The sequence below is a fragment of the Heterobasidion irregulare genome (assembly GCF_000320585.1).
Source record: "Heterobasidion irregulare TC 32-1 unplaced genomic scaffold scaffold_14, whole genome shotgun sequence".
NCBI lineage: Eukaryota > Fungi > Basidiomycota > Agaricomycetes > Russulales > Bondarzewiaceae > Heterobasidion > Heterobasidion irregulare.
Window position 1 is genome coordinate 592218 of NW_009258210.1, and position 25168 is coordinate 617385.

At 51.0% G+C, this 25168-nt stretch overlaps 10 protein-coding genes across 10 annotated transcripts; 6 read left to right on the plus strand and 4 right to left on the minus strand.

Annotated features, from left to right (window-relative positions):
- Positions 1-54: 54 nt before the first annotated feature.
- HETIRDRAFT_237753 (uncharacterized protein) lies at positions 55-2148 on the plus strand (the record flags this gene model as incomplete). Its single annotated transcript, XM_009555004.1, has 10 exons — positions 55-207; positions 263-308; positions 362-431; positions 483-762; positions 822-881; positions 935-1081; positions 1132-1266; positions 1326-1393; positions 1454-1615; positions 1725-2148. Coding segments are annotated over 10 exons (1545 nt in total), but the record flags the coding sequence as incomplete, so codon positions are not given.
- A 667-nt stretch (positions 2149-2815) lies between these two features.
- Positions 2816-4040, plus strand: HETIRDRAFT_412747 (uncharacterized protein). Its single transcript, XM_009555005.1, has one exon. The coding sequence runs from the start codon at positions 2861-2863 to the stop codon at positions 3740-3742; it is 882 nt and encodes a 293-aa protein (XP_009553300.1). The 5' UTR covers positions 2816-2860; the 3' UTR covers positions 3743-4040.
- Positions 4041-4132: 92 nt separating this feature from the next.
- HETIRDRAFT_108469 (uncharacterized protein) lies at positions 4133-10831 on the minus strand (the record flags this gene model as incomplete). Its single annotated transcript, XM_009555006.1, has 25 exons — positions 4133-4626; positions 4701-4826; positions 4882-5017; positions 5074-5144; positions 5218-5336; positions 5401-5474; positions 5990-6509; positions 6561-6678; positions 6740-6803; positions 6859-7316; positions 7368-7531; positions 7596-7759; positions 7815-8155; positions 8210-8273; positions 8327-8388; positions 8444-8589; positions 8654-8790; positions 8843-8914; positions 8971-9232; positions 9312-9403; positions 9512-9629; positions 9685-9918; positions 9978-10098; positions 10149-10521; positions 10577-10831. The coding sequence occupies 25 exons, from the start codon at positions 10829-10831 to the stop codon at positions 4133-4135; spliced, it is 4785 nt and encodes a 1594-aa protein (XP_009553301.1).
- Positions 10832-12063: 1232 nt separating this feature from the next.
- On the plus strand, positions 12064-13035 carry GST6 (glutathione S-transferase; the record flags this gene model as incomplete). Its single annotated transcript, XM_009555007.1, has 4 exons — positions 12064-12168; positions 12237-12339; positions 12414-12877; positions 12937-13035. The coding sequence occupies 4 exons, from the start codon at positions 12064-12066 to the stop codon at positions 13033-13035; spliced, it is 771 nt and encodes a 256-aa protein (XP_009553302.1).
- A 1904-nt stretch (positions 13036-14939) lies between these two features.
- Positions 14940-17318, plus strand: HETIRDRAFT_431053 (uncharacterized protein; the record flags this gene model as incomplete). Its single annotated transcript, XM_009555008.1, has 6 exons — positions 14940-14955; positions 15015-16519; positions 16704-16729; positions 16897-16958; positions 17024-17073; positions 17244-17318. 6 exons carry the CDS (start codon positions 14940-14942, stop codon positions 17316-17318), a joined length of 1734 nt encoding a protein of 577 aa, XP_009553303.1.
- Positions 17319-17919: 601 nt separating this feature from the next.
- HETIRDRAFT_332418 (uncharacterized protein) lies at positions 17920-18598 on the plus strand (the record flags this gene model as incomplete). Its single annotated transcript, XM_009555009.1, has 5 exons — positions 17920-18003; positions 18061-18117; positions 18206-18274; positions 18339-18350; positions 18410-18598. The coding sequence occupies 5 exons, from the start codon at positions 17920-17922 to the stop codon at positions 18596-18598; spliced, it is 411 nt and encodes a 136-aa protein (XP_009553304.1).
- Positions 18599-18702: 104 nt separating this feature from the next.
- Positions 18703-20394, minus strand: HETIRDRAFT_442731 (uncharacterized protein). Its single transcript, XM_009555010.1, has 7 exons — positions 20225-20394; positions 20160-20168; positions 20076-20107; positions 19732-20010; positions 19320-19671; positions 19033-19251; positions 18703-18971 (listed from the first exon to the last, which is right to left on the minus strand). Exons 1-7 carry the CDS (start codon positions 20354-20356, stop codon positions 18810-18812), a joined length of 1185 nt encoding a protein of 394 aa, XP_009553305.1. The 5' UTR covers positions 20357-20394; the 3' UTR covers positions 18703-18809.
- Positions 19511-20619, minus strand: HETIRDRAFT_412751 (uncharacterized protein). Its single transcript, XM_009555011.1, is given in 6 exon segments — positions 19511-19671; positions 19732-20010; positions 20076-20108; positions 20211-20214; positions 20225-20270; positions 20332-20619. 1 exon segment carries the CDS (start codon positions 20550-20552, stop codon positions 20364-20366), a length of 189 nt encoding a protein of 62 aa, XP_009553306.1. The 5' UTR covers positions 20553-20619; the 3' UTR covers positions 19511-19671; positions 19732-20010; positions 20076-20108; positions 20211-20214; positions 20225-20270; positions 20332-20363.
- Positions 20620-20775: 156 nt separating this feature from the next.
- HETIRDRAFT_442732 (uncharacterized protein) lies at positions 20776-23605 on the plus strand. Its single transcript, XM_009555012.1, has 9 exons — positions 20776-20853; positions 20903-20951; positions 21003-21264; positions 21319-21394; positions 21461-21537; positions 21591-22609; positions 22661-22864; positions 22916-23094; positions 23147-23605. Exons 1-9 carry the CDS (start codon positions 20797-20799, stop codon positions 23222-23224), a joined length of 2001 nt encoding a protein of 666 aa, XP_009553307.1. The 5' UTR covers positions 20776-20796; the 3' UTR covers positions 23225-23605.
- A 497-nt stretch (positions 23606-24102) lies between these two features.
- HETIRDRAFT_331949 (uncharacterized protein) lies at positions 24103-24901 on the minus strand (the record flags this gene model as incomplete). Its single annotated transcript, XM_009555013.1, has 5 exons — positions 24103-24197; positions 24256-24358; positions 24418-24556; positions 24610-24794; positions 24857-24901. The coding sequence occupies 5 exons, from the start codon at positions 24899-24901 to the stop codon at positions 24103-24105; spliced, it is 567 nt and encodes a 188-aa protein (XP_009553308.1).
- Between the last annotated feature and the right edge of the window lie 267 nt (positions 24902-25168).

Below are 25168 nucleotides of genomic sequence, written 5' to 3' on the forward strand. Positions count from 1 at the left end.
ATCAGTGATCCATTTTTGAATACAGAATATATAACAGCACGGCCCCTCCACAAAATGAGAGAGATCATCTATATTCAAGCGGGATCGCTTTCAAATCATATTGGAACACATTTTTGGAATGCTCAGCAGAGCTACTTCACTTATAGCGAGGACGAGGAAGTCGTAATCAACCATGATATCTCCTTTAGAGAGGGTCTCTCTCCGCAGGTAAGCGAGATTCCGTATGCCCTTTGTGTTGCTATTCTGATGTGCCATGCTTTAGGGAGGCTCAACGTACTGCCCTCGATTGCTCGTATTTGACAGGAAAGGTGAGTTCATCGGCTAGCTCACTTAGATGTTCCTGATGTCGTTCCGTGTGTAGAAAATTTCGGCGCTCTCTCTGTAGGTATAGAAATGTCCGAAGAAACTGATCAGGATCCGACCCTTCTTTGGTGAGTCTTCTTCAATCAATTGAAGTGGCAGTTGTCACCGAACCTGGACAGGAATGGCGCTGTTCTTGAGGTCCGGCAGGATCTTATACCTGAAGCTACATACCAGACTCTTCTAGACCAGGAAGTAGATGATGATCCAGACCAATCGCAGGATCCAGTACAGGACGAGCCTGTGCAAGCACTGCACAGCTCGGACGTCCGTTACTGGTCAGATTTCAACCGCGTCTACTACGTGCCGCGGACCATCCAAAAGCTTCCAGATGTAGCAGAATGGGAGAACACAGAAGGGAACTGGCAGCTAAGTAAAGATACCTTCGAGCGTTATGATACAGTGATTGGAAACCATTTTTTGATGTACTGGACATCGCTGACAATGATGTTTCCCATTAGGAGACATTTTTGATGGAAGAGCCGTTCCGCCTATTCGTTGAAGAATGTGATAGTCTACAAGTAAGTCTGTCTAAACACGAATATAGATTCTCATTTAACCCGATCTTGATGAGGGTATTCACGTCACTGTGGATAACGCGACCTTCGGTGCCTTTACAGACGCTTTTCTCACTTCTTTCAGAGACGAGTTTTCCAAGCTTCCTTCACTGGTTTTTCCTATTCTATCGAATGCCGTTCCCGATCACATTGATGTCGACTCAGTGAGCCTCATTGTAGCTTCGCCTGCGACCGGTCCTGATGCCTTCGGTAGATGGTGGGTATCAGAAAGGCCATGAATGATGCAATGTGTCTGCGAGGCTTCAACGAGATATCTTCTATGAATATCCCTCTTCAAAACCCTCTGAACTGGAGAGGAGGTCCTTGGTTAGATGGGCTCGATCTAGATGTACGCCCCGCAGGTATGACTCTGGTATCCCTGACCCTGACGGTCGCCTGTTCTTCCAGCTCCGGTCGCCCTACGAGGTTTCCGCAGTCCTGTCTGCACATATTGAAACAGCTACACTTCCTCTCAGGTTAGGCCATTTACCTGTTTCTGTCTGTCTCTCTTCGTTTGCCTCAATCATGTACTACAGACTTAAAAGTCCGACCGCTCTGGCGCAGCTCTGCAAACAATCAAACTTTTTCGGCAACACCCCGTTCGCCGAACTATGTGGTGCCTTTCCGGTAATCAATGCTGAGCTACTCGACCAGCATACGTACAATTTTACTGGATTCCAATCAGATGTGCGTGTCGAGTCTTGTTGCGCTCTGATCATCTCACCAACCTTTGGCGCTTGGTGGTGCTCAGGAGAAGCTCCCCCTTTTCCGCACGGGCGTAGCGCGGGGATTCGCTGAAATAGAGAGACGCCAGTATGATGAATTTTCTCAAGGTTTGAAGCTCCGAGGCGCTCTAGTGTCGAGGTACGATAGCAGTATCGTCTCTTCACTCATCTCATTGGTCTGCATCGCACATGTTTTTAGTATTCATACGCCGATTGGGTACCCTCTTCCCACGTCGTTCCCGTCGTTCTTCCGTGCACAGCATCTGAACGCTGCTCCAAGACGGACAACACGTGGAATCGTTGCCCCTCCTCGCTCTGCGCCTGTACTTTCGTCGCTCGAGCTCTCGGGGGCGATGCCATCACTCTTCGAACGCTACGCAATATTGATAGAAGATTGCATCAGACGAAAGGTGGACTGGCAAGTGATTGGAGTGGGGATCGATGATGATGGGGTGCGGGAGTTGAGAAATGACTTATGGACTCTGAGCGATAATCACCGCGCGGGAGAAGGTAACGGCGATGAAACCGACGAAATGGGGGAGGATGAGGAGACCTAATTATTGTGCATCGGTCTCGGTCCTATGTACTGTATCTCCAGACCTGGCGGCCCGTGTTTGGCTTCGATCACAGGTTTCTGAATAAAGTTGAAGAGCAGCGAGCGAAGTTTCATACTCGGTGCTGCCCTCGATGGCAGCCGCTGAGACTCTCGAATAAATTTATTTAACACAGGATCCATCAGATTTGGATTGAATGCTCGTCACTGCTGTGCAGATATCCTCGTGCGCATCGACAGTAAGGACCTCGTCGGCTTTATTGATCTATGATTGACTACTGAGGCTGTATCCAAGAGCGCCCACTTTGGAAGAATTCCCTAATGGGAGCAGATGGCAGTGAGATAATGGGATAGCCTTCGTCCAGATTCGATACCAGCAACATGAATACGACGGCTGCGGCCGCGAACGATGGCGACCAGCTCACTTGCACACTGCCAGCTCCAGCCGACTCACACTCTCGCCCGAATCGCTCGTCATCGCTTCATGCGCACCGGCCCCGCTGCGCGCGCCGACACTGCCACGTTTCTGAACACGAATCCATGAGCGCGGGCTCTGACTCAGGTCCAGCATATAAAATACCTTTGGAGAGATCGCATTCGCATAGATAACAACCCCCTCCTGAATCCTCACACCCATACAGAGCACTCACTCAGCCTTCGCAACAATGGCCAACCTCTACCCTGGTTGGATGCCATACCCATACCCACCATACTATCAGTTCCCTCCTACGCCTGGCAATGCGCGAAGGGAGTGGCAAGCAGGAGGTCGTAGCCCAGGTCACGCGAACATCCCTCTGCCACCATTTGCACCTGGTCAGGACTATCCCCCATATCCATATGAACCCTTTCCGCGAGGTCGAAGACGTTCCTTCGACGCCTCGTATCTTCACCCAAATCAATGGCCTCATTGGAACCCCCAACCACCTCCACCAAACCCCCCGCCGAGTCCCTACCACACATCCCCCTATTCGTGGCTGTTTCACCCTCCACCGCTCCCCCAACCCCAGATTCACACGCTCTTTAACGGAGACTCTCCCAGCCAGTACCTCCTCTTCGATCTCTCTGCGTACACACTCACCGCTAGGCGACGAATTAACGCTACGCAGGCGGTCGCCGTGACACCATATGACCTCGATCAGCCAGCGTCGAACCCCGAGATTACGCGTCTTCTGATCGTGTGCGACGCGATCCCACAGTGGAAGCTTGATCTACACGTCACGAGCGCGGGACTGCTGCCGGCGCGTCGTGAGCGCCCCGCAATCCCGTTCATCACGGTCGGCGACGTATTGCATGGGCTGCACGTTCATTTGCACGTACCAGTCACGCACGAAGAGTGGGGCCAGCTCTCGTCGTCTCAGGAGACCGACGTCTCAAGGGCGTATACCAAGCGCTACAAGGCGTATCCTCCCTTACAGCAGCAGCAGCAGAGGGAGGGTGTGAAGCGCGTTGACTTCCTGTTGCGGAACCACTACTTTAAGGGGCTGGTATGGGCGTCTCCGGAGAATGGCGTGGAAAGAATGAAGCTCCTCGTTGGGTCTTCATTTTAAACTTTGGTCCCTCTTCCTTTCTTTTTCAGTGGGTTTACAGGATATCATGGTTCCCCTAGTAAGTCAGTTTTTGAAGTTCTTCTTGTTCGGTATAATCAAATATTTCCAAGCACCTTTGCTTTCTTTCACGTATCTTTCTTTCGCTTTCTCTGGGTTTCCGGCCAACTAGATTAGAAATATCTTTAATGCGTGCACCCCACGCATATACCCGACGCCCGTACTATGCCTACGTTTTCATTTATGTGGAGGTGTATTCTGTGTAATTTTATGAATGTTTATGACCCAAGTTATTGGCTCGACACAACTAGCCCATCAGATCTCGGTCAATGACATTGGATGGTTTGAAAACAGACAACGATATAGCATGAAAACGGGGACATGTAATTCTAGCTACGAATCTACGAGTTGAGATGAAGCTGTAGCATCGATACCTAGCTCGGCCTCGCGCCGCAAGATATCGTCTATAGTACTTTCCAGTGTTTCCTCCCAGCTAATATACTCTGTCAGCCCAATCAACTTCGCAGCACTGCTGGCATCATACGTGACCGTATCGTATACCCTCTCTGTGCCTGTAACAACAGGTAGCCTGTCCTTAAGCTCGGGGCGCTTCTTCGCCAAATAGTCTACCGCCTCTTTCCAGGTAAATTTGCCGGCGGAAATGATGATCCTGTTCGGCTTAGCGGAAGGAGCGACATTGAGTGCTAGGATATGAGCGCGTGCGACGTCATTGACGTGGGTGAAGGAGGTGATGTAGGGTTTTTGGTCTTGCAGGGGTCGCCCTCTGGGACCTTGAATGAGTGTATATATGAAAGAGTTTGTTCCTCCGGCAGGTGTGGTCAGGACCTGGCCACGGCCTCCAGGACCATATATTGCAGTAGGAAGCACTGGATAGGCGATCATAATCGTCATATGAGTTGGTGGTATCTTATATTGGGAAATGACTCGCCCGAAGCGACACTGATCTCCGGATTTTCTTTCGCAAACTTCCATACTGCTTGTTCCGCGAGCTTCTTCGAAACGCAGTATGCGTCGTATAGTGTAGCGTGAGGACCCGATACTTCCTCGTAAGTCTGGGGATTCCAGTCTACCGTTGAAGCTGCCGTGAGTGGATGTCCTCCCACATCTGAAACTTGACATACCATCCTCGCCGATCGTGACGTTTTCCCACAAGGTTTCGTCACGAGACAGGGCGGAGACGCTACTAGTCACCACAACTTTCTTAACGCCTGCATCGAGCGCATACCTGAGGACCCTTTCGGTTCCTGTGATAGCGGTCTGTAAGGGTGAAAAAATAATGAGCGAACAGGCCGAGACATGTAGATGTTCTATACCTTCAAAATCTCGGCAGCAGGAGTGCCTGATAAAGGAATGGGCGAGCCAACGTGCACGAGAACGTCGACACCTAAAAATAAAGAGCGCGAGCCCCGAGCTCATTATTGTTTACAAACCGATCAATGAGAAAGATAATGACAGACCTTTGAAAGCATCTGTCAAGTCTGATGTAACGAGGTCGTCCACTACAGCGACTTCGAACTCGGCCCCGAGGTTAGCAAACGCAGAACGGAGGTGTGCTACTTTAGCAGATCGTGCGGTCCTGGAATCATTTCTCGATGAATGAATATGCGCATCTTCGGCAAATCAAGACATGAGAAACCAACCCCCGGACTTTGTAACCAGCATCAAGCAGCTGATCTACAACAACAGAGCCGAGGTAACCAGTTGCACCAGTGACCTAAAGATATGCGGGTAAATAAGCACAGTTGATGACAAGAGGAGGCTTGAGTCTTTTACGAGGGCGAGAGGCATTCTAAATTTGCTTGAAGCGTAAGAAGTGAGGCGAGCGGGTACGGTGGCAGGATAGATGTTTTTCGATTAAATACTCGTACGTTTATTTCAGAAGTTCATTGACGCGCATGAGTAAATCTTTTTTTGATGTCTGACTCAGTAGCGCCTTACAGATCTAGCCACTGCTCGGCGGGGCGTCTATGAACTCTGCGGCGTCTATGAACCTTGAGTCAGCTCCTGATCGCCAAGGGGTTCTGATATGATGCCATCGAGAATGGTTATCAACGTGAGAAGGAGGCACTATCTTGGCCGATACATTTCCTCAGGAAGGACAACATCAGCGTCAAACCCAAAAAATCCATAGTCATTTGACACAGTATGTCAAAAGGGATGTCCTACAAGGTGAGGATCACTCAACTCTCAGGGAAAGACCAATATTGGTCCAATTGAACTAGAAGTTACCTTCCCAGGTGACGCAGGCCGCTCCTCCGCTTCCTCCAAGCTGGTTCCCTTTTTTCCCGCGGTGCTATCCTCGCCGCGAGCCTCTCTCCGTGTGTCCACAACTGTCACCATTTCCCCGACCCCCTCTAGTGGAGCCGAAGTACCGCTTTCCGACGAAGTTGCCAGAGTCTTGCGCCTATCTGTTACAACAATCTTCGGAACGTGAACGAACCCACACTCGATGGGCACGAATGTCCACGTAAGGCGCTCCTCCGCACCGGGAAGAAGAGTGGGAACGCGTCCACTGCGCAAGCCTGCAGCGATGAAGGCATCAGAAATGTCTGTCTCGAGCTGCACGGTGACCGTAGCCGTGCGTGTTGGGTGACGGTTGCGGATTGTAAGATATGCATGAAACGGCACATGAAGTCGAGCGGAAGAGGGAAGTTCTAGAAGTGCGATCAAATCATCCTTCGGGGGACGTAGAACAGGCAGAGGGAACACAGTTGTGCAAAGGGGGCCGTGATCTCCGTTAGTGAGGACCCTGTCTGAAGCTTGAGCATGTTTAGGTCTGGGTGGAATTGGGAAAGCTCACCTTCGCCATGTGAGTTCGTATTCACCTGGTCCTGCAATGACATCTTCCTCGAGTGGATCATCTTCGAGGGCTAGACTCACGTGGCAGACTGCCGAGAACTCATCTCCTGGAAGCCACTCTGAAAAAGGAGATGGAGTGGCATCAACGCTAGACCCTTTTTCAAGACATAAATATCATACCAGATGCGATGTCATCTTCATCATCGTCGAGAGAACAATCAAGGACCTTCGCATGCGAGCCGTTCTGATATCGTGTGTAAGATAGGCTCCGCACGCACAAATTGAGGTTGTATACGTACCTTCCTGACCAGTCTCACTTTCTCAACACTCAAACTCCAAGGACCGACACACTCCCACCTCGCCTCCACCTGGGCTTCTCCACCGTCGGCGTCATCCCAATACTCGTCTTCGTAACTCCTCAAGTCAACCAAGCCAGCAGACGATCGACTCGCCCGGGTATACGTGACGTCAAATGCTATCTTCATCGCGTTTACCGTCGGTATCACAAGTGTCTGCAAGCTCTCGCTCGTGTCTGAGTGATCTAATGACGGACTTGGAGGCGATATTGGGCTCGCAGCCTTGTTCGCTGTGGTGAACGTCCGTGATTGAATGGATATATCGAGGATGCGATCTCCACTGGCGCCAGTATTCGTGAGGTACAATATTTTGAGAACGGTTACGCCAGGAGATATTGCACCCAAATCAACACCTTTGATGAGTCCGGAGGACCGCTCCTCGTCTATCCGAATGTCGTTCACTGCTAGAAGTCAGCGCTGAGCTCCGTTCACAAGATTGAAACTCAACATACTAGCTTCGTCTATTTCAGTCGGCTGAAGCAGCACATCAAGCACGACGTTGAGAACACGAGTATCCAAATTCGTGATGTCGATGGTGATCGGATATTCTTCATCCAAATACGCAGGGGCATGATGTGAAAGCGATACTTGCAGAAGGTGAGGCCGATGATGGACACTAACAAAGAGCAAAAGAAAGTCTTTCAAAGAGCGTACACAGCAAGACAGACGAGACCTCTCACGTTATCTCTGAGCTGTTGTTTCGGCGAACTGGCACATAATTTACCGGTTCGACAGACATCAACCACCTGGGATTCTTTACTGCGCCCTCGCGAACCGAAGACAGTTCTATGGGTATCTCTACGGTCCAGCTACCTTCTTGGAGTGTCAGCACTGCTTTCGATATCTGAGTTCAGACTCCCATCAAAGAGATATTCAGTGTCCAAGAATGTAAAACATACGGTGATCGTTGTCGGAACGTCCGATGCTATAGTACCGGCGAACACGATCGTCGAACCGCGGCCCCACCTCAGATCTGCCGCTGTCTCGTGCACATCGGTGGTCACCTCGGCAGGTATGGCGCCCAAGTCGACTTTCCTGAGGGTATGATTACCGACATTGGGCGCGTCACCAGCCGAGTGGCGGATGACGAACGGGTGCCTCGAAGTGGAGAAGTAGATCGATAGGGACGAAAACGTCAAGGAGGAGAGAGAGATGTGATTTGGTGTGGCCAAAGATAGCTGGAAGGCGGACGGCTCGTCGACAGTCGCCTCGGCATTCCAAAACATGACATTCGAGTCGACTATCAAGCGTGTCAGCGATATAAATGTGGCGGAAGCATCGATGTCATACTGACAGATGGGCTCGGATTCGGCAAGGTCGACCACCAAGGCATCATTCGGAGTGGAAGGGACTGTGCTCTGATATGGCACGTCAGGCAAGACGTAAGGAAACGAAGGGACTGTGAGCTGACCCGGAGAACAGCAAGCAGATCCTCTTCGATTGAAGCATCCTCGTCGTTTTCAGATATTGTTCCTGTTATCGCAATAAATGATGAGCTATGACTTGATAAGTTTATGTCCAGACGGACCATGGCCTAGCATTTCAACCAACAATTTTACGCTGAGCTCGACGTCCCCAAGCTGTTGAGCGCACCGATACCACGTCCATAGGAGAGGACGGATCATTGACCCCCATTTCTCACGACGGTACGTGCGCGCTATACGTTCAAAGAACCTAATTGTCACACACGTGAGTCATGGGCTACATGGCGAAGGTAAAGATGATTTTCGAAACGTACCGTACAGCCATATCGAATTTACCTGATTCATGGTACGTTTGTGCAATCCGATATGCTATGTGCAGCGTCAGGCGGCCCTGGCCTTGACCGTTGGAAGCACTGTGCTTCTTGAAAAGTTCGTACGACTTGGTGTACATCTGTCTGCACTATTAGACCAAGACTTGGTGACAAAATAATTGTACTAGTCACCTCGAGTATGATGGTCAAATGGTCAACCTTCCTTTCATTCGCAAAGCCCGGAGAGTTATTCTGCGCCGGATTCTGCACCGTCCGTCCATCAAAAAAGCATCCAGACTCAAGGCGTTCAAAAAACTCACCGTTTCTATCGTTGCCAAATACTGCTCCCTCCGTTTTTCCGTCGCCCTTGCAGACATATAGTAGTAAAACCCTGGATGCTGCAACGCTTGGCTCGGATTCAACCCAAGCACCCGCATCGTGTCAACCTCCAGTATCCCTCGCTGCGTGTTCTGCAGTGAGGCGGCCACTGCCGCCGGCGATGGCGTCGCGACTGGAGTGTGCTTCGGCAGTGTCAACGTCGATCTGGTGCCCTGCTCGAGCAGTTCCGCAAAAATCCGATGTCTATCAAGAAGAGCGAACGCAGAAAACAAGAGCAAGTGTCGGAAACGGATGTGATAGACATGGTAAAGCGTCCACTTACTGTCTCGCGATCCAGCTCCAAAATTCGAATGTCTCCTCACCGATGCCCCACCCACGCGAAAAGTCACCGAACTTTCGCATGTGGATGTTGTGCTGCGAAAGCGCCAGTGCGTGCTCATTGTTATACAGAAATAATTTGCAGATCTTGCCCAACGGCATATGAAGGGTGCGTAAAACGGACATAAATATAGCCTCACACACCTTGATGTTTATACAATCGGTGAGTACTTTGGCCTCTGCCCACCGCTTTGTCCTAGGCGGCAATATCGCTGTAGATCCAAACATATTGGTCACAGTTGAATACGCGTCCTGATAATGCCTTAAGACTATCAATGACGAGCACTTCATAGCGAGAATACGAGAGGAAACCATACTTGAGCGCAACCTCGTCTTCACCACGAAACTCAGCGAAGCAGGCCATTTTATATTCATATCTCACCGTCCACCCTTCAGGTCTGAGCGGGCGCGCGATACCCGCAGACCCAATCGGAGACATAGGTCCGACATACGAAGTTGTAGACTGCCCGTGTCGATTTCGCTTCCGACGCACGCGCTTCGAGTGGGAAGTATAGTACTCCACGGCCGGTTCATATAAGGCTTGCTGGAGACTGAAAAGTTGTGCGTTAGTATGACATGAGCTAGGAAAGATGTTCGGAGGGATCGTCACCTCTTCACGAAATCGCTCAGCTCCGAAGGGCTCACGGGACTCAGTACAAACAGGGCAGCTCTCGAGTCGAGTCCGCTCTGCCTCCGAATAAATGTCAGCCTTGCATCCAATGCAGGGTCGTCTGCCAGCGGCTTGTCAACATCGATTATTATGTAATCAAACAAGACTGACCTAGCATCCTCCTGCTCGCCATAAGGACAACGGTGAGCTTGATATTTCGCTCATTCGTCGATTTCTTCCTCTGCGCGACCTCCGAAGAGAGCTCCATGTCCCGCCGTCGCTCCTCCTGTTCGCGTTCGCGCTCACGGTCGGGATCTTGCGCGTCTAGTGGCGATCGAGGTGGTTGCACAGGTGTTTCGTAGAGCTTCATGAATAAGACAAACACAGATGGAACAAGAGCTGTGTGCTTCCGGACCCAGATAGGCGCGATCAAGCCGTCGGGATGGAGAGGTGAGGAAGGAGTCAGCGGTGATAAAGGCGAGTGCGCGTTGGTGTAGTGGGTGTCATCTAGAGGGGCAAGTTTGCGCGGCGGAAAGCGTACTTCCTGTGCGGTAAGTCAATAGATACTTCCGAGGTGCGTGGACAGGCATGGAGCGCACTTTCTCGACAAGGATGACCTGAAAAGTCTTGGACTTCTCGGGCTGCCATATGGCAACCTTCCGCTGCGCGACCAGCGCGTCGCGCAGACGCAATGTGAGAACGGTGAACGGATCCTGTTGGGGTCGCCCGCCGGACGGTGTAGGCGGCTGTGGGGTAGATGGGGGTGTAGATTCTGGAGGTGTCGCGACGTCGAGGCCAGCGACAAACATCACAGGCGCGAGTTGCGTCAAAAGTTCGGGCGGATATGAATTCATAATTCCAAGCCTGCAGGTAAGTGGAACGGAGCGCGCACTTGCAACCGGATACGCGAGAAATGCGGAACACAATATTTCTCCTACACTAGCAGTGCGTGAGAATATAGCTCTCTATTTGGACATTTCCTTCCCAAAAAGGAAGGCGGCCAATGTGCCATATCCAAGTCGTCATGTCATTATGTCTGCGACGTCATACCCCCGAGGTCGAACTCTGCGATATAAAATGGAGACTCGTCCATGCAAGATCCGCATCCGCACATCCAATCCATTCATAACAACGTCGTCTATTTGAACTCATCCACAATGCCCTGTACCTGTGCTCAGAACTGCTCGTATGTCCATTTTGACCTTCAACGTCACCGCTGATGGATTTATCTTTGCACCACTACAGCTCCTGTGGACCCGCCAGCAGCAATAGCTGTAACTGCGTCAAGGGGGAGTGCGTCTGCGCCAATTGTGCGAACAAAGCACATGCTACCGACGTAAGCACTTGCTCACATCGCTATCTTCCACTGCGCTGCTGAATGGGTGGATTCCGTGGCCAGTGCGGCTGCAAAGGTAGCGGCAAGGAGTGTACCTGTGCCCAGCAGGGAAAGGCCTGCACTTGTTGAGCAGCGAGCAGCTATGGAGTCTTCGGATGTTGCCTCCGCAAAGCGTGTCGAGAGGTTGACAAAATCTGTATGTCTGCGGTTTCTATGTAGTTCTTGGTGTCTATCTTGTACCAAACATTGTATTTTTTTTTATCTGCGGGCTGCGAGTGAGTAGAGTTAAGTGTCTTCAGCTCGTGAGGCAAATCTGCTTGTTGGCGCCCAGCTGAGATCGGCAATTACCGCCAGAGGTCTGCAACAGGTCTGGCAGTCTCGAAAAGGAACTCACCATTTGGTTTTAGTGCCGCGGGTGTCTCTTCAATAGAAAAGGTCAGCTGCCGTGGTTATTCACCCCTCCTGGACATGTCTTACACACCCAGCTGCGCCTAGCTGACCAACGTACAAGCAGCCGCTCCGCAATCGCCAGGTTTACGCCTACGTTACACATATCGGGGTGCGGCGAGTCGTGGGGAGAGTGGGAAGAATCTTGACATACGATTCCCAGACACTATGACGCCATGTCATGATGGAAAGTAAGCACAATTGCTCATAGCGAGAGCTATAAGTATCGCCAGTGGGAATACTCTGCTTCATCGACCCGTCGCACAGCTAGCGCTCCCACTGCATAGTACGACACAGACGACCATGGCCATCGCCGACGCAGACCTCTTCCCCCATGCCACTGGCGAGGCGGCTAAGACCGTAGCAAAGCATACTGAGCCACAGGAGCTCGTCTTCTACGCAGGATGGGTATGTTCAAGTTTACCTCTGCATTTCCACATTTTCGAAAGGCTCACCGCCCATCTCAATTCTCGTAGTTCTGCCCATATGCTCAGCGTGGCTGGATCGCTCTGGAGGAAAAAGGGATCCCGTACCAATACAAAGAGATCAACCCTTACCACAAGGAGAAGCACTTCCTTGGTGAGTTATATGTCGACTTCCCCGCATCGACATCCATTCATTCATTCGGTCACCTGTGATCTACATTTTTGCAGCCATTAACCCGAAGGGGCTCGTCCCGGCGATCGAGTACCAGAACAAGCCACTCTACGAATCCCTCATCATCAGCGAATTCCTCGAAGACGCCTTCCCCACCCACGAGCCGCATCTCCTCCCCGCCGATCCCTTCGCCCGCGCGCAAGCACGCCTCTGGATCGACCACATCAGCAAGGCCGTCATCCCCGCGTTCCAGCGGCTGCTCCAGTCGCAGGAGGCGCCAAAGCAGGCAGCCGCGCTCGAAGAGCTCAAGACCGCGCTGCGCACGCTCGCGCAGAACGCCAAGGGCCCGTATTTCTTTGGGGAGGGGTGGAGTTTGGTCGATACTGCCATCGCGCCATGGGTGACTAGGGATTATATTCAGCAGGAACATCGTGGGTACAAGCGGGAGGATGTTAGCCCTGAGTGGGTAGCCTACGCGGGCAAGCTGGAAACTAGAGAGAGCGTGGTGAAGACCAGGAGCGTGAGTTTATTCCTGTCATGTAGCCAAAGAGGAACCTATGCTGAAACACACGAATCCAGGAGAAGCGCCATTACGAACCTATCTATGGCAGGTACCTGCGCGACGAAGCGCAGAGTGAGGCCGCAAAGGCCATTCGAGCAGGAAGAGTCATCCCGTAAGCGCACAAGCATCGGTGTACCCATCAGCGTGAGATCCTTGTATGTACCGAAGTGCCAAAGTCATCGTGTATTTTTACGAAGTGTTTTAAAATATCAAAGAAATCTGCTGTGATCATGCGCAGTCCAAAGACAAACATAAATCGTCCAGCGAGCTCAGGCATTCGGGTATCCCGATCCAATATAGAATGGCCTTTTTTGAGTTTCGTGTGATAATGATTGGGTTTGCGTTCTGAAGCGGTTTGACTCCTCAGAATCCGCCCTTTAGGCTCCTGCGGGAGTGCGGTCTGCTTGACATAACCCCTGGCAAAATGCCCAGTCTCCGACAGCGTCGACTTCAACAGTGTGTCGGCCGACAGTTGTTACTAACTGATGGCATGCAGAACCGGACGAAAGCACTCGGGAAAATGGTTAAGGGAGACCCGGAAGACGAGGAGAAGCAGGTGAGAGATGGAATTCCATGAAGATGCCACCCAAGCGGTTGGGTTCCCTGTTGGGCTCCTTGCTGTGTCTTTGCTCTCATCGGCGATCCGTAACATGGTCTGTGTCTGACCGGTTAAGAGAGTCAGCGGGGATGATCTTCACCAAATCGATGGTGAACAAGGGAATCGGAGAATAACGACTGCACCAAGAAAATACCCGCCCTTTGTTGCGTCGATCAAAGACAAAGAAAGCGGGTATGCTGCACAGCATGTGGGTGCGAACTTCTCACCAATTTCTCTCTGGTCCGCTAAAGGTTAATCCAACGAGTTGAGTATGACCCTCAGAGTCAAGGCACTCTCATTTGGCAAAAACACGAAGGTTCCGCAAACAATATGTAAGGTGCGGTGGCAGCCACAGCCTGGAGTAATTGATGGTGTCGAAGAAAGGTTGCGAAACCGCGTTCCTTGAAACTGAGTCGAAGACGAATCAACTTGCGAAGGACCGTCATTGTGGTGCGAGGTTGAAGATTAGGAGTAAGACACTCGTCCCCAGTTCTACGAATCGGTTTGTGTTTGTGTTTGTGTCACCGTCGACTCGGCCTTTCTCCTCTCGCATGTAATATCCAGCTGCAGCGATCGCGCAGCCTTCGGTGGAGCTTCTGAGGTAAGGAAGGGGGAAGAGGCGTGTAGGGTCGGTGCGGAGTGCGGGTCCACTGCCCCTGACCCTCACCTGGGCACTCGAGTACAAGGACAATCTTGTGAAGCAGATGAGAGGCGGAGGTGACACAGACATGAGGCTGCCAGACGTCCTTCTATAGCAACAGAGCGGCCGAGCGAAGCATCTGCGAAGTTCCAAGGCGGCGGGCGGTAACTCGATCGATCCTCACCGGCGCGTCCAATCACATCGTCTAGAGAGCTGAGAACTCCTGGAACGCGGCCGCGCATTGACTGTACCTCCACGGACACCTTGCTTTGTGTTGCACCTCAGCGGAATATCTACAAGTCAGGCTGTGTTCGATATATGTGACGCTCCTGGAGGGACACTCCTCCCTTCACACCACCGTGCCAGCATGATTAATGCATCCAAGCCCGTAGGCGCATCGGGGTGACGCACGCGTGGACCTTGACATGCTTCTCGAGCTCCGTAATCTCTCCCGACAGCCTTGGTCGGGCACCCCCCACCAACCCGCTGGTCCTCTATACCTCTAAATGGCCTACAATGACGACGTGGGCAAGAAAGCGATGCTGCCACAAGCCACCTGTGGACAAAAGTACAAGGGAGTAAGGTCCGCCGCACCGCACCGCTTGGACATGAGGTGGTCGCTTTGACTCCGATGCAGGAGCAAATAAGCCACCACCAGCACTGGAGGGAGGATGATAAAAGGCGGTCAGCGTGGCGAGTTGTTACAACTCAATACCACCTCACCGCCATCACTCGCCTCTATTACCCTGACCACTAATCGCCCACTTCTGCCAACGACAATGATGTCGCCACACAATTGTAAGTTCTGACCATCACGTCTCCCGGAAATGCACCGTGACTGATGTCATTCCGCTCAGTTAACTTTGAGTATCCCGAGCAAGCCTCTCTGAGCGAGATCAACGGCTTCCCTGACGACATGACATTCGGCACGTACGATTGCTATGCACAAAATGCCCGCTCTTCAACAACATCTTTGGACCCTGAACAGCAACCGGGGTTTCTTGACACGGAAGTAGACCTTCAGATGCAAATATTCATCGGGATGATGTCCGGATCAAACTCACCAACGAACGGCCTATCCGCAACGCCCTCCTTCGACCGACAATTACTCGACACTGTGGCATCCCGCTCAGTCAGTCCCGCTCGTGCCCACCGTCGGTATACTCCGTACCCTGCCTCCAATCCTGCCCTCTCTCGTCACACGTCCCTCTCTCCTTCGCTCCACCATGTCCAAAGCAACGATTTTTTCGCGGCAGGGAAAGCCGGTCCATCGAACGTCGCTTTCTCGTTTCCCGACCAACCATCTCCTTCCCTTCAGCATTGCAAAGCCGCAATATATCCTCCTATGGCATATTGGACAGGTTCGAACACGGCAGATATGGCACAATATTTGGACACACACACCAAGAACACTTTGACTTGGACCGGTTCCCTTCCCGTCCGCTATGCACGGCATACTGTGCGTCGTCAGTACATCCCAGATGCTTATGCCACAGGACTCATGCCTACCTTGCGGCACCCATCTTATTCCCAACAGCCACCAAGTTTGTTACCATCAGTCCAAAACACGAACCCAGGCCCATCGCATCGGAGCAATTACTCACTGAGCATACAATCGATTCCTAACGGTGTACCCCCCGCTTTCTACTCGTCTCTCGAACCTTCGATCTCGACCCCCTCTCACACGATCCCTTTCACCGAATCCTCTCCCGTTATCCCTCGTGTCCACTATTTCGCAGCGGCTCCTTCGGAGGACTCGAAACCTCTTGCCGTGTCCCGCCGTGTACAACCTACCAGATCAGGGAAGAGACGAGCACCAGCGGAAGAAGAGGACAAGAGACCAAGAGCCAAGAGGAGGATGACGAGATCCTTACATCCAGAGCACAGCTCTGCGATATCCCAGGTTGGTTGTACCCCTGCGGGGGTCCAATCACCACCAAGTGATACATTTGCCACAGAAGAGCCAGAGGACGACCTCCAGTCCCTGGCTGCGCCAAACCATGTAACCCATGGGGCGGCTGGACCGTCAGTGGCCTCTACCAGCTTCAAACCAGAGCGAACGTCGGAAGGTCGATATCTTTGTTTCGTCCCCGGCTGCCAAGAGACATGCACGAGCCTAGACGATGTGAGGAGACACATCGGCACCGTTAAAGCCCATGCCAGCTTCCGGGAGTTGGCCGGATGGGACGCATTCATGCTGAAGTATGATATAAAGGAAAGGCATCTGAACAGTTACTGCAAGGTTTGCGGGAGTTCGAAGCGGACCGACACCAAGGCGCGCCACGACAAAACCCCGAAGCACATCGATAACCAGGCGCGCGCTGCTGCTAGGAAGAGCAGGCGGAGTGAAGATACGTCCAAAGTGCGTCGATCTTGAAAGACGGAAGATGAACGAGTGGAAACCGGATCAGTGGAGCGCCTCAATGTACCAGAGGACGCACCAGCTCTGATTTATACCCCCGCCGAAGCCACAACCACGCCCCTTGTTCTCTGCCCCGGCTACGTGGCTAGCTTGGCCTCTTGTATTCCTGACTCGTCGTCTTCAGCATCCTGCATGGCTTCGAAACTTCTTGTGTGTACCCTTGTTCTAGAACTAGAAATTTTAGCTCTTCACTTTCTTCCTAGTAATACCTGTACTATATATCATTTTTTTCGCCTGAGACATTTATTCTGTCTACCTTGTTCTGGTTCCCCTCTTTCGTTTCTGCCATGCGTTTCCGTGCACATTATGTCTTGTAGTGTAATAGTAGAGTTGTTGAACACTCCGTATTGTGATGGTGATGCAACGAAACCTATCATAAGTCTGTCATGTCAACGAGCTCACGAAATTGTCAACTCACTACGAGTTCGACTTCCTATCTGCTAGGTAGCTCTGTTAGCTTGTGCCACGACATGCAATCAGAATACCCTGGCTCTGTGAGTCCCACGGGCAAACCTATCGTGTGTCCAACAGGACGAACATTGTATGTCTTTGGATTTCACCAAAGCTTGTGCGATCGATTTGCTATGTTATCGGAGTCATAGGAGGGATTTCAACAAGGTGCTGATTTGGGGTGCAAGGACGCGTCTGCCTCGTTGTGACGCAGGCAATGCCCCGGAACGACTCTAACATTCCCCGCAGGCTACAAGCCTCAACGACTCCTCAAGGCCTCATGCCCTAGGTTCATCAACAGAAATTACGCACAGACACTGGAATTTTACAAGACTCATTATTCCCTCTCCTGCACGTTCCCTAGCGATGCCGGGCTATCCATGAGAGTGTACGAGAATAGATTCGAACATCATCTTCCTTCAAGCTTCATGTTTGCAGGGATGTGACGGTGTGCACAGGACAGGCGGCCAGGCAGTCGGCCGTCTCCGCTCATGATAATGGTGCAGTAATTATTTTTTAAAATTATTCGCGGAGTCGAAATTACATATACTTAAGTACATGTCCAAACAGTCGACTGGATATGTTCAAATCTTTGTTCTCGCCTATTGTTCTGCATCGTGCGTGCAGGTGCAGTAAAGTTATACCGTTCTCAAGAGCCCCACAATATTATCATTCAGGTTTTTCTTCACTACCCCTTGCATGCACAAGGGGCCGACCAAACTACATCCCAGGAACTTTCAGTTTGCACAGAGACCACTCAAGTCACGGTGACATGACATCTTCCACTGATGTGAATCTGCCAGACAACTCGTTAATCGGCCTAGGTAACTGCCGCGTCATGTAGCGGACACAGTACAGCGATCGCTGAACGATCTTGTGTATGTCTTCCGATGCTAGAAACGGCTGCACAAGAAACTTCACCGCAAAAACAGCCCCTTGTGATGCAGCTGATCGTTCGAAGGGATCTTTTAGACGTTCGTCCACATCCTGATCCTCATTCTCAGAAGTGTTTATATAGTTGAGGGGGATAGACAGAAGCTTGGGGAGTCGGTCCTCTGATGGCGCAGACAGCGCATGCAGCCGTTGCGGTAGGTCGCTGGTCTGCCTCGTCCACTTTAGAGTCCTGGACGACGTGTCTCGCCTCAAACTCCTAGGGCTGATGTCAGGAACTCGTAGGTTATACATGAAACTAAGCAGAGACCTGAGACGGTCGATTATCTCGATGATTTGAAGAACATGCACAAGGTGATGCTCCTCCCCCTTAGATATCTCCATCTGTTTTGAAGACTTTCATACGACTTTATCACAGGTTGTTATGCAGGTATGTCTTGTCTTGAAGCGTCAGCTATCTATTTCTGCTAATGGTTTTCAATTGTTCAGACGCCATCATTGGTTACATTGGAAAAATTAGCAGCGTCATTGTCGAATGCAGAGCCACCAATACCGTATCATCTATGGGTCGAACAACCAGAGAATGTCCCGACATGTCTGGCCCTGGCGCCAAATCGAAGGGATAAATTGATCAGAAAGGCACTGGATAAGTCAAGTTGTAGACTATGGAAGAGCTAGTGATGAGGGGTTGGAAAATGGAGCAGACGCGCGATTTCCTGGCGGTTTCTAAGGGCTCATGCCAACATACTGCTCCTCAATTCACGTACAATGACCTATGAACGCGTTTTGAAGGTATGGTCATATACTGTTGTCCGTGCCAGTTCAAATTCTATCTAGATACACTGAGGGCAGAGAATCCCACTAGATAGCCGTGCAGTCCGGCTGCTACTTACAGCTTTGATTGGGCTGTGATAGTAACACCTCCGTCTTCCAAAACTGCTCTAGCCAACTTCCCGACGATCGGGAACATCTGCCCTTGGATGTAGGCCTGCTCGGAGCTGGCCTGGCGGCGGGCATACCGAGCTGCTATGCCTTGCGATATGATTGCCAGCTAAAACGCGCGGACCACGACTTTAGAACGAGATGAATGATTTCCCTGAGCAAGAACGTACTCGGAATAGCATCCAGCTACGGACGAATAGCATTTCAATAATCGGGTATGGCTGATTCGTGAGACGACAGTATTCGCGCTCAAGCTCTTCTAGAGCAATAGGAACGTCCTTGGTGGTGTTCTTGAAGCCACGCATCAAAGTAAACTTGTTGGCGTCTACGCCTTTGATGCTAGAGATGTCTATGGCCCAAGATGTTGTCAAGTTTGCGAGGTCTGCCAACTGATGAATGAGATCCGAAAAAGACAGTGAGCAAGGTGGATCAAAGACTGTAATCAGAAAATTCCTACAGGGCTGCCCAGTGTACATAGTTCCCAATCCAAAATTCCGATAACGCGGTTTTCAGTGGGGTGGAATATCATGTTATCGAGTTTATAATCTCCATGGACAATTCGCAGTCCCGTCTTCTTCTCGTCAGGCAGGTTCTGCCGGTACCATCGCACCATCTCGTCGAATTGAGGTATCATTCCCGTTGGCTCATTTGTCTCTATATCGACAGCTTGTGACTGTGCAACAGAGACAGATGTGAGGGACTTGATTTGTCGAGGAAAGTAGTCAGTCGAAGGCCCGAAGTTTGAGAGGCCAAGTGCTGCTGGGTCAAGGGATGACAGGGCAGCGAGAGATTGAACAGCTGATAGCCAGCTGAGCAAGTAGCTTTGTTATCACAGACAGTCATAATTGAGAGGCAGATTCATAACTTGCCATTCGCGTCTGTCGCTTGGCGATACCTCAAGCATGCGCACGTCTGTGAAGATGCGTCCGTCTAGAAACTCCATGATGTAGAAAGGCGTGCCGATAATTGAAATGTCTTCACATAGAATGATAGGCTCTGGTGCAGGAACGCGCTGAGATGCTGATGTCGACGGGCTGACATTATGCTCGTGTATTGCGTGAAGGATGGTGTATTCGCGTTCAATCTGATGCGCGGTTTTTGATAGAAGCTGACCTGCAGGTTTTTTCCGGAGGACGAAGCGAGTGCCGCTGTTAGATTTTTAATGACTCAAACCTCAGCAACGCTTTGCATAACACAGTTGATACGAACCCACCTAGCATCTGTCAAGAAGTATGTGGGGTTTGACTGGAAGGTGAATGATTATAGGCTCGCTACTAAGTATAAAGGTCATAATCACCTGCCCAAACTGTTGCAATTCTTCGAATGAGAGCCACTGTTAGGATGGTAATAAACTACACGGACCTTGAACTGTTTCACCTCAAGGGGAGCTTTGATCGACGGAACGCTCCTTCCGATGTAAGCATTGAGTTGTTCGACATCGATGACAGCGCGAACTTCGCCAAACTCGCCTCCAATCTTCTTGTTGGTGACCATGTTTTCTTCAAAGTGGAGGAAGGTAGAGTTGACTCTTGAAAGAGAGCAAGTCGCGAGAGCAAGAGACAAAATGCGGGGAGTGCACTTGACCGGTAATGCGGGGTAGCCGGCTCGGAGCCGCCAAGCCGAGATTCGTCGCGTCTATTATCGGAGCATAGCATGCGATGCGATGTATCGCGATGAACGTCCTGTCCATGTTGAGTTTCCAGTACGATCCCTTCCAACAGGCAAATAAATTAGAGAGTACGAGTTTCGTCTTGTTGCGAAAGAGTCTTATGAAGTGGTTGGAGAGAAAAGGGGAATAGTTGGTGGGAGGAACGTTCCGGAAATTTCGAATGCTGATCACATGATATGTATTACGTAATCATTCGCTGGCGAAGTTGCACAAAAATTTCGAAGCTCCACATCATCCTCTTTCTCACCCTTCCACCTCATTCACTATGTTCACCGCTGCGCGTTCCCTCCGTGCCTCTGTTGCTCGCACTGGCAACTATGCCGTACGCGAGCCTTGTCTTCATGAGTGGTAATCAGCTGACGCCGTCATAGGGCATTCCGCGGTCGCTTATTGCGAGGAACATGAACTCAAAAGTTTCCGGCAAGTCTTGCTGGCATACCATATCCTCCAGTTATTGACATTGCATCATAGGCCCGGTGGTCGGTATTGATTTGGGTACGACGAACTCTTGCGTCTCCGTCATGGAGGGCAAGACTTCTCGTGTGATTGAGAACGCGGAGGGTGCACGGACAACACCGTCCGTTGTCGCGTTCACAAAACACGGGGAGCGTCTGGTCGGCCTTCCAGCCAAGCGTCAGGCAGTTGTCAACTCCCAGAACACTGTCTTTGCTTTCAAACGGTTGATCGGTCGCCAATTCAATGACAAAGAGGTGAAGGAAGACCAGAAGCACTGGTGAGTCATATTGAGTATGCTGTGACGTTCCTCTCACTGATGTTGACATTGCAGGCCATTTACGCTCGTGGCCAAATCTGATGGTCGACCAGCTGTCGAGGTTGAGTTGGGAGGGAAGAAGCAGCAATTTGTGAGTAGCTTGTCTCGTTGAGCGCCAGTTGAGGAAAGTATATGCTCATTCATTATCTGTTCCTAGTCCGCCGAAGAACTATCGTCGATGGTCCTTTCCAAGATGCGTGACACTGCCGAACAGTATCTGAACAAGAAAGTCAAGTACGTTACCAAAATGTTCACTTTTAATTTTGTCCCCTCATTATTTTCTGCAGCCACGCGGTTGTCACTGTTCCTGCTTACTTCAACGACGCACAGCGACAAGCGACTAAGGATGCTGGTCAGATTGCTGGTCTTGAAGTACTCCGTGTCATCAATGAGCCTACGGCTGCAGCGCTCGCGTATGGCCTTGACCGCACAGATAACTCCGTCATCGCAGTCTACGATCTCGGGGGTGGTACCTTTGATATCTCTATCTTGGAGATGCAGAAGGGTGTATTTGAAGTGAAGTCGACGAACGGAGACACTCATTTGGGTGGCGAGGACTTCGATGTCCTTCTGGTCAACCATATTCTGGATGAGTTCAAGAAGGAGTACGGTGTTGATATTAGCGGTGATCGCGTGGCCATCCAGCGTATTCGTGAGGCAGCGGAGAAGGCCAAGATTGAGCTTTCATCGACTTCCCAGACGGAACTCAATCTGCCTTTCATTACCGCCGACGCCTCTGGCCCCAAGCATATCAACCAAAAGCTTAACCGGTCGCAGTTCGAAGCCCTTGTCGCCCCTCTCATTCAGCGCACCTTTGACCCGTGCAAGAAGGCTCTTACGGATGCCGGTGTAAAAGCCAGTGACGTCAATGAAGTCATCCTTGTCGGCGGTATGACTCGCATGCCTCGCGTTGTCGAGACTGTGAAGTCTATCTTTGGTCGCGAGCCCTCGAAGGGTGTCAATCCCGATGAGGCGGTTGCTATCGGTGCTTCCATCCAAGGCGGTGTGCTCGCCGGCAATGTCACCGATATCCTCCTGCTCGACGTCACCCCTCTATCGCTTGGTATTGAGACTCTTGGCGGTATCATGACGAAGCTCATCTCGCGCAACACTACTATCCCCACTAAGAAGTCTCAGGTCTTTTCTACCGCTGCTGATGGCCAAACCGCGATTGAAGTCAAGATATTCCAAGGCGAGCGTGAGCTCGTCCGGGATAACAAGATCCTCGGAAACTTCAACCTCGTCGGTATTCCTCCCGCTCCTAAGGGCGTCCCTCAGATCGAGATCACCTTTGATATTGATGCCGGTAAGTTGCTGTTCACTGCATGCTTGATGGTGTATTGATCACACGACGAAGATGGTATCGTACATGTCACCGCGAAGGACAAGGCTACCAACAAGGATCAGTCGATGACTATCGCTTCTTCGTCTGGCCTCAGTGACAAGGACATCGAGCGCATGGTCTCTGACGCTGAACAGTTTGCTGAGGCCGACAAGGCTCGTCGGGACCTCATTGAAGAGTCGAACAAGGCTGAGTCTGTGTGCGTTGACACTGAGAAAGGTACGTTAGGGTAGCTTTTTTTGTTGCAACGTTTTCTCATTTCTCTGCTAGCGATGACCGAGTTCAAAGACCAATTGGATGCTACCGAGAAGGAGAAGGTCACCAAGCACCTCGTTGAGCTTCGTGAGCTCGCCGTCAAAGGTCAGGCTGGTGACGAATCTGTTACTGCCGATGCCATCCGCGAGAAGATCAACGAGGCTCAGCAGGCTTCGCTTGGTCTTTTCCAGAAGGTTCGTTTACGACTCGTATTCTTGATTTCCTCAGTCTTACAATTCTCTGTAGGTCTACGAGAAGCGTAACGCGGAAAACAACGCCTCGTCTTCATCAGAGAGTACTGAAAACCCGGAGAAGAAGGATTAAATGCCTTTTTCCATGTTTTAGCCTTCTCTCTTTTGGAACTCTTTCGCATCTCATCGACTTACCTTATGATCGCTCTGCACCTTACGTCTTCGATTCGTCTCATCGCTTTTTATCTGCATGTCCACCCTACACTCACTCATAGAGCACTTGCTTAAAAGTACCCTTCGCATCGTTATGACCTCTCGTACATTACTCACGTCCTACATCGCATCACCCCCACTGGCGCATATATTCGGTTCTGGTTTTATCTCGTATCCCCACTACAGCCCCCCACCCCCCCGCTCAGTAGTTATTCCGTTTTTTTTTCGTCCTTGCCATGATCACTCCTGTATGTCCCTCATGGTCTCCTTGTTGCAGCAATGTAGTGGCGGATGAAATGCCTGTGTGACGTCAAGCGATCATAGGGTACTCGCGTACGCGTTGTTCCCTCATCTCTTACGAACAATCATGATAGCACCTTCGACGGCACGGGCACCGCTCTGGATAGGATCTTCTGTTTGCTATTCACCGGATATCCTTATTTCATGAATCATGTCCAAGAATGACCAGTCATGTGGAAGGAGGTCGTACAAGACCGACCTGGATACTCAAGCCAAGTCAAGAGAGAGCCGATCACAAACCCACGGAGTTGCGGATACTCACAACAAGAGCGAAGAGGCTTCATAATTTCAAGAGAAAATATATTAGAAATCCTACTGAGACAGTATGATCTTCCTAGTGGTCCAGGTATCAGTGCCTGACTTCTATGATGCGTCATGTACAGCAAGTGAGGGTAGTGCAACTGACCTTGCTTCATCGAGTGCAGAGAGAAACGCGAATATTGGTACATTAAGCGAGTATAGAGTACGATGTGCAGGCGAGGATGGGTGTGGGTGTTGTCAGCGGTCCAGGGGTTGGAATCGGGTATAGTATTGCTTTGTTTGCGCTTCAACGATCTCTTGCGTAGACTCGGGCAGATCTTCCACGAAGTGACCTGGCCCAACATTGAGATATAAGTATGATCAAGTCAATCTGAAGCCTTATCTACTAACCAGGCGATCCAGCAAAGAGCGCAAGAGCGGGGATGACAGTGTTTGGTGGCACGATCGTGTTATCTGCGATTTTGGCACAGTCTTTGATGATGGCGAACTTGCCCTAGGACGACGCAGATATCAGGGCACGGCACAAACCGAGGACGCGCTGAGTCGGCTCACAATGACACAGTTCTCTCCGATCTCGACGTGGTTCCCTATGGTGGCAGCCTCGACCACTGAGTTCGCCCCGATGTGGACATGGTCTCCGATCTTCATAGGGTAATAGTTGAAGTTCCCCCGATATGTCTTGTAGGGCGGTCTGCACCGAGCCTGCGGTCAGCATGCACCCTAACGAAGGCCACAAGGATGTACCTCATAACACAACCTTCTCCCACAAGGCAGTATCGTCCTAATGAAATGACGACTGCATGTCCTGGGCCAGTGCGCTTCAAGTCGCCCCGGATGATCGCACCGCTGGAGATGATTGTCTTGCCTCCGAGGATGATGTTCTGAGGGCCTGCGATCGTCGCTCGGCGAGATACCTTGTTGCCTGTGTCCTTCATTTAGGCTCCCAGTTGGCCCTCATACTCGGACGGCAGTCCACAACAGCTGGACGCACCGTTTCGATGAATTCTGCTTTAGGATAATATATGGGAGGGTCCATAGCGCCAGAGGACGCAAGATCAGAAGATGATCGAGGTCAAGCGCGTCGCGCGACGCTGAGACTTTCTCCAAATGTTGAAACTCCGAAAGACTCTGCACTCGTTCATCGAAGCGACCAACCACTCGACAAGAATGTCAGAAAATTGATTTGACTCACAATGACTATGAATTTAAGGATAATTGAGATTTTGTACGTCTACATGCTCGAGTCTTGGTAAATTACAACATAATGGCAGGCGCAGGCTTGTATGTCTTGTTTTTCCAGCTT

Excerpts from the sequence above, each read along its gene's own strand:
- HETIRDRAFT_412747 (XM_009555005.1), top strand. The coding sequence starts at position 2,861 with ATGGCCAACCTCTACCCTGGTTGGATGCCATACCCATACCCACCATAC.
- HETIRDRAFT_442731 (XM_009555010.1), bottom strand. The coding sequence starts at position 20,356 with ATGGTCACCAACAAGAAGATTGGAGGCGAGTTTGGCGAAGTTCGCGCT. Across the intron at positions 19,672-19,731 it reads CCAAGCGACAGACGCGAATG|CTGGCTATCAGCTGTTCAAT; the intron begins GCAAGTTATGAA and ends CTACTTGCTCAG. Across the intron at positions 19,252-19,319 it reads TATGTACACTGGGCAGCCCT|TTGGCAGACCTCGCAAACTT; the intron begins GTAGGAATTTTC and ends CTCATTCATCAG.
- HETIRDRAFT_412751 (XM_009555011.1), bottom strand. The coding sequence starts at position 20,552 with ATGGACAGGACGTTCATCGCGATACATCGCATCGCATGCTATGCTCCG.
- HETIRDRAFT_442732 (XM_009555012.1), top strand. The coding sequence starts at position 20,797 with ATGTTCACCGCTGCGCGTTCCCTCCGTGCCTCTGTTGCTCGCACTGGC. Across the intron at positions 20,854-20,902 it reads CTCGCACTGGCAACTATGCC|GGCATTCCGCGGTCGCTTAT; the intron begins GTACGCGAGCCT and ends ACGCCGTCATAG. Across the intron at positions 21,265-21,318 it reads AAGGAAGACCAGAAGCACTG|GCCATTTACGCTCGTGGCCA; the intron begins GTGAGTCATATT and ends TTGACATTGCAG.